The sequence below is a fragment of the Ananas comosus genome, unplaced genomic scaffold (genome assembly GCF_001540865.1).
Source record: "Ananas comosus cultivar F153 unplaced genomic scaffold, ASM154086v1, whole genome shotgun sequence".
Lineage (NCBI taxonomy): Eukaryota > Viridiplantae > Streptophyta > Magnoliopsida > Poales > Bromeliaceae > Ananas > Ananas comosus.
In genome coordinates this window covers 85,335-97,980 of record NW_017893333.1, presented here as the reverse complement: position 1 = coordinate 97,980, position 12,646 = coordinate 85,335, and the positions used below count along the sequence as shown (strand labels likewise).

Sequence of the window (12,646 nt, the reverse complement as noted above, 5' to 3'; positions counted from 1 at the left end):
CATAATAATATAGGCAAAGCAAGTAGAACTAAAGAGAGGGATTTGTTTGTTAAAAAGCATCAACTGGGCTGGAAAGTGAATGGAAATTTTCAGAACTTTGAGCAAAGTGGGCTTTTTTGCAAATAGCCCCTATAATAAATATTTATTTTTAAAATTGGCCTGTTCAAATTTTTATTTGCAAAATGCACCTGGCCCGGCCACGCAAAGCGCACCGTCAGCGCATCGCCGGGAGGGGCTGGGCCATGTGTTTAAGTTTGAACGGTGAATTCAATTTCCACCGGCTGTTCAAATACAGGTTTTTTGTATTTGGACACGGTGAATGATTTACCGTTGTCCAATACAAATAGCCTCCAACCTTGCAAATGAACACGGTGAATGATTCACCGTGGTACATAGATACCTGCAGAAACCATTTTTGTATTGGGACCGGTGACATTTCAGCCGGTTCGTCTATAGCAAAAACCTTGCTATTGACACCCGGTGAATGATTCACCGTGTTCAACTTAAACCATGGTCCCAGGACCCCGCCGCGTGGCGCTGTGAGTTGGTGAGACAAAGGGCCATTTTTGCAAATAAATTTTTGATATGACCATTTTAAAAAAAAAACTTTAGTTAGGGGCTATTTGCAAATTGCAGCTACCTAAGACAATAAAAAGTCATTTTCCGACACAATCAGTTGGTAAAAACTCAGTATAAGAGCATACTTACCCAACTATGATCAATGTGAGCGCAACAACCAATAACATTAACTGGTAAGCCTTATGTCTCTGTGGGACCATCCTTCCAGGAGGCAGATTTTGCCGTTCCAACTATGCAAACTGAGGTTCGAGCAGTAGTACAAAACCTAAGAGAAAGCTAGTGAGAAATGCCCCAATATGTGCAAAGTTATCTACATGCGGGAGTATTTCGAGGGCCAAGCTAATCGCAATCATGGCCAAAAGAGTTATTAAAGCTCCGGCCTGTAGAAGTAAGTCGAAAAAAATCAGCTTCCAGAAAACTTACTCATGAGCCTCAAAAAGGAAATGAGAGAAAGAAAAGATAAATCTTGTGTGGTTATAAGGTCCAGTTAGTGAGAAGCTCCGACAGCATTGCTCCGAGAAGACTGAATAAATCACCAGAAGCACCTATAGAGATGCTGTTTCGAATGAAGAGAGTTCTTAGCGAACAACGGAGAAAGATGAGAAACAACATAACGAATCAGCCAATGGAAATAGGAATAAGCCATTCATATATATATAGAAGCAAGGTAAGGAAAACCGAATAGCGAAAATAAATATATTTTGCTCAGACTCCCCCGACCATTGAACATTATTAGATTGGTGCCGAAACCTGCCCACTCAATACTGGAGACTGAGTTAGAACCGACATGTATACTGAAAGCATTCTTAGCACAAATAAGAGCAATTGGTTGCCTAGGAAGAAGGCCGTCCAAAGTGTCCCTACCACCAGTGAAGAAGTAGGCCAACTGGTTGCCTATGAAGTAGGCCATCCAAAGTGCCCCTATCACCAGTAAAGAAGTAGGCCATCGAAAGTGCCCCTATCACCAACCAAGAAGGCCTGGCCCATTCTCAATTATCGCAAATATCTCACATTCAAGGGGAAGGTCATCATAGCATGGGACAAAAGAAGTGAAGAGAAACTCCGAAAAAATAGGAGGACTGGACTAAAAGCGAGGAAAGCAAAGTACCCCAAAAGCAACAAAACATTATCACAAACGACGCATATCTGGATCCAACATATGCAGGAGGAAATCAAAATATGTCGCATTTAGAATTCAACATATTCAATTCTGAATCACCTAGCCGAAATCTGAATTCAATATGCTGATTTCAACATATTGCCTAGCTTAATTGAGCTGAATTCAGATTTCTCGATGGAATTTCGAATTGTGTTGATGAATTCTGTAGCCCACCCAATTGCCAAGCTTATATCGGAGACCATCAACTGAACAATCTCAACAGTCAGATGTTCTATTGCGCACGATAGTAATCTAAAGTATAAAAGATAGAACTTAAAATCATTTAATTTGACATTGCAAATTTGAGAACACTGAAGAGAAACAAATCAAATACTAAAATCAAACTGAAAAGACCAGGTTTCTAGTTCATTTTTTCGAATGAAGGCTAGGAGCATACTGAGATTCAATCATTTCACGTACTAAATTTCACCAATAGGCTCCTAGAATTCAGATTTCTGAATTCTGAGAGGTTAGAATTCTCAATAAAAGGTTAGAATTCAGGAAAAGAGCCTTGAATTTTTTTTGGAATGAAGGCTAGGAGCATACCGAGATTCAATCGTTTCATATACTAAATTTCACCAATAGGCTTCTAGAATTCAGATTTCTGAATTCTGAGAGGTTAGAATTCTAAATAAAAGGTTAGAATTTAGGAAAAGAGCCCTGAAAAATGCACCAGCGAACGACAGCAAATCGAGAACTGGAGCGTAAAATCGATGCTTGCAAGAAAGATGAGGAACTCCACAATAAATCAGCAACCAGATAGTTTTTTGAGAAATCAATGACCAAAAAAAAGCTTTTTGGGGAAATGCCAACAGCCTCAAAAAGATGAAACTAATGTCCGCAAAGAAGAGAAGAGTGGGGGCGGGGTAAAAAAAGAAGAGGACTGTGAAAATACATTAAATCAATCAAAATAAGTTCAGAGTGAACAATGAAATCCGAAAAACTGAAGTATAAAATCGATGGTTGCAAGGAAAATGCGAAACTCCATAATAAATTAGCCTATGGAAATGGGAATAAACCATTCATATATATATATACAGAAGCAGGGTAAACAAAACCGGATAGCAAAAATAAGTAATCTATAGAAACAAAGAAATAAATAGCACAAAAAAACACAAAGAAAAAGCGTAATGTAAAAAAACCATGCCAAAATAAAATTAATGCAAATTTGAAACATTCAGTAGAAAATGCAAAAAAAAGGTAAGGCTCAGTTAAGTTGAATCAGTAATACCAACCATGAGTAAAAGGTAGTGGCAGGATCAGTGGATTACCGAGAGCAGTTAATGAACAACCTGCGACAACCATAGCCAAACACGCATAGCTACAGCTTTCAAACATTAAGGTCATGAGCAGCAGCCACCAAGGATAAGAATAACAGAAAGTCATGAGTATAGGATAGTGACAGGAACAGTTGATAACCAAGAGCAACAAATGCACAAACAGTGAGAACCAAAACCTAGGATGAAAAGCTACAGCTTTTCTAGGATTAAGGCCATCAACAGTAGCCATCAAGGATAAGAACAATAGGAAGTGGTTGCCTATGAGTAGGCCGTCCAAACTTTCATTTGTTCGAAGCCAAAATGTTTTCCACTTTCCTCTACTTGTCATCATCGCCTCAAAGGAAAGAAAGAAAATAGAAGAACGTAACAAATAGCTACAAATATTTAAGGCTAAACAGTCTAATAGAAGCAAATATTTTGTGGATAATACTTGTAAATTAAGCACAAAGCCGAGAACGAACATAGGAAAGTTGAAGCTACTCTATAAAAGAAATTTGAAAAAAAGAATCTAAATTAAACCCAAATTCTTTCTCTAAAGTGAATTAAAATTGCAATTATTCATGCACGAATTTCAGTTTGATCTAATCATGGAACTTTACACTGGCATATGATAAGGCACAAATTTTCTATGCACAATTGCATTAGAACAGCACAACCCCATACACACACACACACACAAAAAGGAAGGCCTTACGTTCCAGAATGCAAAAAAGCAATAATAAATGCATACAACCACCTATTAATCATCATAATAGCAAGAAATTGTAGCAGACAGTGTACACGGAAACGACAACAAAGAGTTATTTGGGAAATCATTGTTCGAAGTAAATATTTTCTGTACTTTCCTCAGCTTGCCATCAGTGCCTCACAAAAGAACCAGAAAATAGAAAGCGGCAGCAGGGAAAATATTCTTCAAAAAAGCAGGAAATAAATTAGATGGTTCTATTACGGTCAATGAAAATACTATAATAGACTATGCTAAATGAATGAAAAAACATAATCCAAAGAATTGCCAAAAGAATATGCATGCAAAAAAAATCCGAGGAAGAATTCAATTCAAATGTCGACAAACAAACTAAGAAAAGTATTTAAAAAGGCAATGAACAGGGAACAATCCAAACAGTTGTATAAATTCTTTTGTAAAACCAGTTTAAAGAATCACCCAAAAAGGGAACAAAAAGGTAAGGCTCAGTTAAGTAGAATCGGCAACATTGTTCATAAGTACTCGGCAAGATTGGTCATAAGGATTGGGTAGCAGTAGGAGCAATAGATTACCGTAGGAGGGAAATGTGCGCAACCGCCAAGGATAAGGACGGTAGGAAGCGGCTCCTGAGCAATAAATTACCGTTGTAGGAAAATGTGTGTAATCAGCAAGGGTAAGACAATATAAAGCGGTTGCCTATGAGTAGGCCATCCAAACTTCCACTTGTTCGAAGTAAACATTTTCCACACTTTTGTGGTTGCCGAGCAATAAATTACCGTTAGAGGGAAATGCGCGCGACCACCAAGGCTAAGACAATATGAAGCGGTTGCCTATGAGTAGGCCGTCCAAACCTCAACTTGTTCAAAGCAAATATTTTACGCACTTCCCTCAAGTTATCATCATCGCCTCAAAGAAGAGTTAGGAAAAAGAAAGAAACAGGAAGGAAAATATTCTTCAACAAAACAGGGAATAAATTTTTAGCAGGAAAACAAAATTTTCAAGATGGTTCTATTATGCTCAATGAAAATACTATAATAGACCATGATAAATGAATAAAAAATAAAATCCAAAGAATCGTCAAAAGAATATGCAGATTGAAAATTTAGTCAAAACATCAATTATGTAAGTTTAAATCATTATAACCTATAGAATCATCTTTTGTAGAGCAAAATTGCAAGAATTTGTGGAATGGATGTAGCAGAACTCAAGCTATCATCTAAAACGAAATTCTTTATGAAGCAAAAGTACAAAATCACATGCTGATAGAGATTAAAGCATTCAAACGCTAATTGGTGGACAAAGAACTTAATCTGCAGATCTCAAAAGGAATGGTTAGAAAATAGCTTTGTCTCAAAATCACCATCATAGAAAGCACAATCATCAGATTAGCTGTAGCAACCAAAGTACAGAAAGCACAATTAACATAGTTTGAAGTGACAGAGGAGGCTTCAAGTTTTATCTAATCTGCTAGTAACAAAATCAAGAATAAAGAAGATTGATTCTTACCGTCCACTCAATAAGTTTATTGTCAATTAAGAAAATGCTAGAACAATGTAAATTCACACAATTGTTACATGTTTTTTTACATATTTTTTTCCCAGCAGTAATCTTAGTAGGTAGAGTGTTTACCAAAGAAAGAGAAAAAACCAAAACTCTTGATTCAGCCCAAAGAGAAATAAATTTTGAGCAGGGAACAAAATCTTCAAGACGGTTCTATTCTACTCAATAAAAAAACTATAATAGACCATGAACAAATGAAAAAGAAACAGAATCCAAAGAATCCTCAAAGAATATGCAGACTGAAAAAATAGCCAACAGGATCCTCAAAAAAGATGCAAACTAAAATTTGGTCAAAACATCAGTTATGTAGGTTTCATCATTATATAACCTATATGATCATCTTTCCTATTGTTCTATAGCTTACTCACTATAATCTATATGAACCATCTTTCTTAGAGCACACCTTACGAAATATAGTTTTTACTTACCCCTGTTGGATGAAAAGTAGAGCTTTTGCATCCTTTTTCTTGTTCTCCTTTATGTTCATCTTTGCTTTGCTTGAGTCCATGTTACAAAAATGCTTATTGTTTGGTATTCTTTGTAGCCTGAGACATAAATCAATAACTGGGATGGAATAGGTTAGCTAATTACATAGTTATTAATTGAGTAAACACACTAATCAGTGTTTTATTTGATTAGTGATTGGCCATAAATAGAAACTCGCTTGGTAGTGCAAGCGAGTAGGAGGCATATATTAGTAATTAGCAATGATGCATAATTACAGAGACTAATTAATGAAAAAATTATTTGAGTTCGCGAATTGTTAAGAACTAAGAATATAATTACAAAAAAAAACTAATAGCTTAGATGCAGTTATTAATTGATTAAGCACACAAATCAATTTATTATTTGATTAGCAATTGATTATAAATAATAAATCACTTGTTGAAATAGTTAATCAACATATATATATATAATATTATATATATATATAATTTAAGAGCTCAAGCGGTTAGTGTGTAACTAAATAAGTCAATTATAAAGGCATATTAATAAAGGGGGAAAATCACAGAAGAAGCTAAATAATATAAACCAATTGGAATTTTTTGTTTGAGGCTCAGATGAAAGGCATATTTAATTAGGAGTGTGCACTCCTATCAACCAAGAGGACATTCGAAGTGAGATTTCCTTATCTATCATCATCACCTAGAAAATACAATAGAGATTAGTATTAATCACAAATATATTCTGCTATTCTTCTTAATTCTAACATAATGTCTCGGAAAAGAAAAAAGGAAAATTTAAGCAGTCTTCACGGAAAAACTAAAAAGGTAAGGCCTAGTTAAGTCGGCAAAATTCTCGTAAGCATAGGATAGTAATAGGAGCAAGCAATAGATTACCATAGGAGGAACATGTGTGCAACGACCAAGGAAAAGAACAATAGGAAGTGGTTGCTTATGAATAGGCCGTCCAAACTTCCGCCTGTTCGACAGCCATCATTTTCCACGTTTTCCTCTACTTATCATTATCGCCTGAAAAGAAGAGATAGAAATAGCAAGAAACAGAAAGGAATAAAGGAAACAAAGATAGTATTAGTAAAACAACAATGTATCGAAGCAGCCGAGTCCATGCAAAGCTACCAATTTAATCCCAAACAAAGACAGGAATAGCATATTGAGTACAACAATTATTGTAAAACTGACTCTATCCAAAGCTACTACATTTTAATCCCAAATAAAGATACGAATACCAGATTGAATACAAAGAAACATCCGTAAAATGCTTTCTCACAAATAATCCGACAACAAATTAGGAAAGACTTCACTTAGGTAAAAGCTTTAGAAACCGGGTACAAACTTGATAGAAGATCAAATTCAAAGAAGAAGTTGGTTGTTGAAACTCTTGGGATCAAATTGAAATTGAATTGAAACCAAACTCCACAGATTAATTTGCAAAAATTGAAACTGAGGAAGAAACTGAACATCACACTTCAGGTGCTATAATTTGTATTTAACACATAAAATCTTGCGACAGCTTCACTTGTGAGAAAGAACAGAAGTTTCAACTTGAAGCTCTGCTTTTGGGGTCGGAAAGGATATTGCTGCTTTCTACCATAGTAAAAGCCCCAAACACCTCTCAGAGTAGAGAAGTTATTCCAAGGTAGGCCAAAAAGAGACTAAACAACATCAAAAATCAAACTCAAGAGTTACTCATATCAAACTATAAACAATCAATTAGTCATCAACTCCACAAATAATTAAAGCCTCAGCAAAATAGTAACTCACAGTCAATCAATTCATATAACTATAGTAAGAATTTATTAGTATATATCAACCAATACCTTTACTAAAATCTATTTCTATGAGAAAGATAAGCTAATCAAAGATTTTGTTTATGATCTCAGAATTGTTTTACGTTTTTTCAACACAATAAAACATAGGTTTAGTTTTTTTTTTTTCTTATTTGCAAACTCTCATGGTTACCTAAATACTGCATTAAAAGTAGGAACATAAACAAAGCCAAAAGATGGGAACAAAGCAGAAATCAATTAATTTGAACAAAGATAGAATTATAAACTTCAGCACAACTAACATTTATAAAGCTGGTTGCCCACAAATTATCCGACTATCAACCAGAAATAAAATACCAGACTATATTGGCCATCAGCTAAACATCAGGATACAATCTCACAGCTCATACCTCATGAAAGTAAAGAATGCAAAAAAGAGCTATTGGTAAATTCTGAATCAGCAGGCAGGAAGCACATGTGCAAACTCAAAATTATAGCGCAGCAAAACAGTAAGTGCGCTAGTTGCCAGGGATTAGGCCATCCAAAAGCACAACTTTTTTTCATCTAAATAAAATAGGAATGCCAAGCTTGAGCACAACTAAACACCAGAACATTTTTGTGCCCACTCAAATAAGTTCGAACTGTCATATAAATAAAAAATGATTATGAACTGGCTATTTGTTCAATGATACATTGGCGTATTTGCAATTAAGAAAATGCCAGAACTAATGAAAATTTTGTTATTATACATCATAATGATAGCTGTGCTAAAAGCCAATGTCTTCACATGATCAAAAATGAAAACGTACAGAACCAATTCAATTGGAAAACCGGTTTTTCTTAACCTCTATAGGTTGAAACTGCTCAAACATTAAGTAACTATTCAAATCATCACATGCTGGACCTATGCTAGTAAAACATTAAGCAACTATCTAAATTAACTATCCAGATCATCACATGTTGGACCTATGCAGAATTAAAGTTCAAAATGGAAAGTGAATTTAGTAAAAATAAATTTGGCATTATTATCTAAAAATTAAATTTCCAATTTTAATTTGAATAAAAAAAAATGGTGTCGTGATACTGTTGTGTTTGTTGATCAGAACACGTCGCTCTTGCGGGCGAACCCCGGCTCGCTGAAATTGTAATGGCTCTATTAGGTAATTGGTGCTTCATGTCTTCTTTAATTTGTGAGTGTGTGTGTGTGTGTGTTTGGGTCCCTAATTCGATTTCAACGATATACAAATATGGTTTCAGAAATGAATAAGGTTATAAAATTATTTGTTCTTAATTTGTATTACACAACCTCTGCCTTCTGACTTTGAGACGTGATTATAGCCAGACATGCAGTTCTCCACCGTTGGTAGGCCAACAACTCAAAAAAGTTTCTCCTGCTCAAAGTTGAAAAAATCGACTTCATTTTAGACTTTGCGTAGTTTAAACAGGAATCAATTACCAGCAAGCCTACCTGCAACAATTTACCTGCGTGGTGTCTTCACATGCAACATGATCAAAAGTGAACCTTGTTTCAGGGTGCCCTGTCCATGTAAGGGTCTGCGAGCTTTCCTGTATCAAACATCTATTGTAACCATGGAGAGCACTTTCAACTTTATTAATTGGCCGGATGCGTATCATGACCTGCACGAACTTTGAAAAACTTGCATGAGATAACAATATAGTGAAAGTGCATTCAAAGTCTGCAAGATATTCTTACCTTAATATATCATGCAATTTGTTTCTAATTCACCAATATCCAATGTTCTTTTGTTTTTTCTAGAGAAAACTCGTGTAAGCTGTTATGAGCGCAGAGGCAGAGCTCTATGGCGGAGCTCACCGTGGCGGCGCCGTCGCCGCCACCGATGGGATCGTACGGCGTAGACCCATCCCCAGACCCATCCCTAGCTCCGCGCACCACCTCTCCGATGCCCGCGGAGAGCCCCATAAAGCAGAAAGAGTGCAAAAAAAAATATGTAAAATAATAAAAGTAAGCTGGTTAGGGGAAATAGCGGCACAGAAAGAAAAGAAAAGGATAAGAAGAAGCGCAAGCTCATGCATTGCATTCTTCCTTATTCCTTCGTTTCCATTTTTCAACACAAAATCATCATTGCCTTTTCCATACAATCCTAATTTTGTCCACACAAAATCATCATCGCCTCTCCCATACAATTTATACCGTCCAGAACATTAACCACACAAATAGGGCACTACTAAATAAAATATGCATAAAAGTACAATAAGGCACAGATCAAAATATTCTTTGAAACAAAGGGAAGAAGAAATAAATCAGATGGACCAAGATAACATATGAATTTGTATGGATGGATAAATCAGATGGACCAAGATAACATATGAATTTGTATGGATGCATATATGTATATATATATATTTGTATATGGTGAGAACCTAATGAGCAAGTTATCAGGAGAAGCATACAATATAAAGCACAAAGAGGCTTCCTTTACTTAAATTGTCCTTAGAATAAGCAAACAGAATGAAGCATCAAGGTATTATAAAAGAGTTGGCTATTAACTAATATTTGTCATAGCCCGAATCGTAAGTGTAACTGGACATTCCCCTGTAATAAGAACTAAATGTTTAATTCAGCTATTGTAGAGTTTCATTAGCAAAAGATTTCTCTGTGATCAAACTAAACCTTAAATTAAACTATCCTTTGGTTGTATGAATTCCAATGAGCTAAAATCATGCAATATTAACAAATTCATATTGGTCATATACCTTTTTATCTATTTTATTTTTCAATCTATCTTTAGGTTTGTTTATGTTTTTTTATTTTTCAACTTATCTTTAGTTTTTTTTTTTTGGTGTTTTTCCTTTCTAGATTTATGTATTTGTTTATGAGAAAATAGATGCGGCGGAAGAAACCAACCAAATAACCCAGATCAATGGAGTTTGGAATAAAGCTTTTGTAAAAATAGAGTTTTAGCAATAATTTGCTTGAGTAGTGCATGGATTATATTCAGCTATTTACAAATGAATCTTCGCAATCCAATATTAAAATCAAACAAAATATAAAATAACTTTTACCCAGGAGTCCTTCTTTGGGGGGAAAGAAAAAAAAACCAAATAAATGTCTTAATTGAAAAAAACTTGTAAAAAAAAATAAATAGATCATAAATTGCGAGTAAAAATAAGTGGATGCTCAGACGAAAGCTGTATTTAATTAGGAGCATGCACTCCTATGAACCAAGAGGACAGTCGAAGCCAAATTTCTTTCATCTATCATCAGTGCCAAGAAAATACATTGACAAAATTAGTACTAAATACAGTGTTAAAGAGAAATTATAATTAAAAAGTCAATAAGCAACGATCATAGCAAACAGCAGAATCAATTATTCATTTTAAAAATGCACAAAAAAGTAAGGCTCAGTCAAGTACGATCGGCAGTACTGCTCATAAGTAAACGGTAGTAGTAAGAACAACAAACCACCCATTGTAGGCAGGAAGTGCGGAACAACAAAGGATAAGAATAGTAGGGAAATGGCTGCTAAGCAGTAGATTACCGTTGGAGAGAAATGTGTGCAATCACTAAGAATAACAATAGTAGAGAGTGGTTGCCTATAAGTAGGCCGTCCAAACTTCCACCCGTTCGAAGGCAATATTTTCCACACTTTCCTCTACTTATCATCATAGCCTTAAAGAAAAGCAAGAAAATCAAGAAGAAACAGCAAGGAATAAATGAAAATGAAGTAATAATAGGAAAATAACAATGTAGCAACACTTAATCTGAAATGAAGATAGGAATAGTAAACTTAAGCACAACCAAATAAAGTGCAAAAAAAAACTTTTAAAACTGGTTGCCCACAACTGATCCGTCCCTCAGCTACTCCATTAAAGGGAAATTTTATTTTAAGTTGATGGTAAAATCTGTTAATTAATTCTGTTATGTCTGTAAAATTACTATTTTACCCTTTCAAATATACCCTTCCGCCATCACTGACTTTCTTATTTGCCCTTAAAGTCAGGGGCAAAAAAAGTATTTTGACTTTTGGTCTTTTCCAATATATCTCTCTACCGTCACCAACATTTCTTATTTGCCCTTAAGTTAAGGGCAAAATTGGTATTTTAATTCTTTTTAACTGTGGTAAATATTTAACTTACGTTTAACCCAAGTTAACAGGAGATAACTGCGAGGTATTTTGAAATTACGGTGGAACATATGAGGGGTATTTTAGAAAGAAAAAAAAATAGGGGTAAATCGGATATTTTCAAACGTATGAGGGGTATATAGGCAATTATCCCTTTAAATTATGTGGGATTCGACTCTTCCAATTTGAGGTAAATTTTTTTAGAATTTCTATATTTTTTTAATATTTGTTTTAGTATTTTGGTTAGTATATTATAAATTTTTATGTTTATTTTTGTTTACAAATCATATTGTCTCTATTGTATAATGATTTGAATGCGTTGGAAATTTTGATGAATTTGTTTATATTAGGGTTTAGAATTTTTGAAATGAGTAATTATTATGCAGCCTAACGCCATAGTTAGCGCAATCTAATGGATATGTTGGAATTTATTTTCTAAATATATTTCCTATTGTTTCTGATTAAACCTACATGTTACTACCTTTATAATAAGACATCTATAGAAAGTTGTCGGAAATAGATGTGGTTTGATACCTATCGTCATGCTTCAGTGTTAAAAATTGGTATGTTCAAAAAAAAAATTTCTTTATACTTTTCAATATACTTTAAAATTACTAAAACTTTTAAAGTAAATGTGTTCTACTCTTTGCAAAATAACTTATAGAAATATAAAGATCTAAAATATAGAGTTTAAATTTTAAAAGAATATATCTATCCGCCGCCGCATCGCGCGGGTCATTACACTAGTTTTTAAATGATTCATCATTCTATTTCTCATTCCAAGCAATCTAATTCTATTTCTCATTCCCATTCCAATCATAAACCAAACATGCTCTAAATATCCTAGGAATAATTACTTATACACCCATCAAAGCTTCTGAAATATTTTATGTATCCCTAATTTTTTTGTTTCAAATATATCTCTCGTATATTTCTCCATTATTCAAAAATACTCTCTCTATTAGTATCAGTTAAGTCATCTCAGGTTAAACCCGAGTTAAATTTCTCCCATATTTAAAAAAGAGTCAA

At 34.4% G+C, this 12,646-nt stretch overlaps 1 protein-coding gene and 1 long non-coding RNA gene across 9 annotated transcripts; both read right to left on the bottom strand.

The window, feature by feature from the left end:
* Positions 1-724: 724 nt before the first annotated feature.
* On the bottom strand, positions 725-4,637 carry LOC109705659. Of its 5 annotated transcripts, none has more exons than XR_002214830.1 (4): positions 4,294-4,637; positions 2,974-3,059; positions 1,003-1,135; positions 794-818 (listed from the first exon to the last, which is right to left on the bottom strand). It is a non-coding gene; the product is annotated as an uncharacterized LOC109705659 (long non-coding RNA). The 5 variants fall into 5 exon arrangements; XR_002214831.1 differs by lacking the exon at positions 794-818 and adding an exon at positions 830-844; XR_002214828.1 differs by having other exon boundaries at positions 725-1,135; positions 2,974-3,030; positions 3,860-4,637.
* A 1,076-nt stretch (positions 4,638-5,713) lies between these two features.
* Positions 5,714-9,837, bottom strand: LOC109705658 (kinesin-like protein KIN-12E). 4 transcript variants are annotated; one of them, XM_020226411.1, is made up of 3 exons: positions 9,346-9,837; positions 8,994-9,149; positions 5,714-6,753 (listed from the first exon to the last, which is right to left on the bottom strand). In XM_020226411.1, exons 1-3 carry the CDS (start codon positions 9,451-9,453, stop codon positions 6,718-6,720), a joined length of 300 nt encoding a protein of 99 aa, XP_020082000.1. In that variant the 5' UTR covers positions 9,454-9,837; the 3' UTR covers positions 5,714-6,717. The 4 variants fall into 4 exon arrangements, 3 of the variants coding, with proteins under 3 accessions (XP_020082000.1, XP_020081999.1, XP_020082001.1); XR_002214826.1 differs by lacking the exon at positions 5,714-6,753 and adding an exon at positions 7,563-8,902 and having other exon boundaries at positions 9,226-9,837; XM_020226410.1 differs by lacking the exon at positions 5,714-6,753 and adding an exon at positions 7,563-8,902 and having other exon boundaries at positions 8,980-9,149.
* Positions 9,838-12,646: the final 2,809 nt, after the last annotated feature.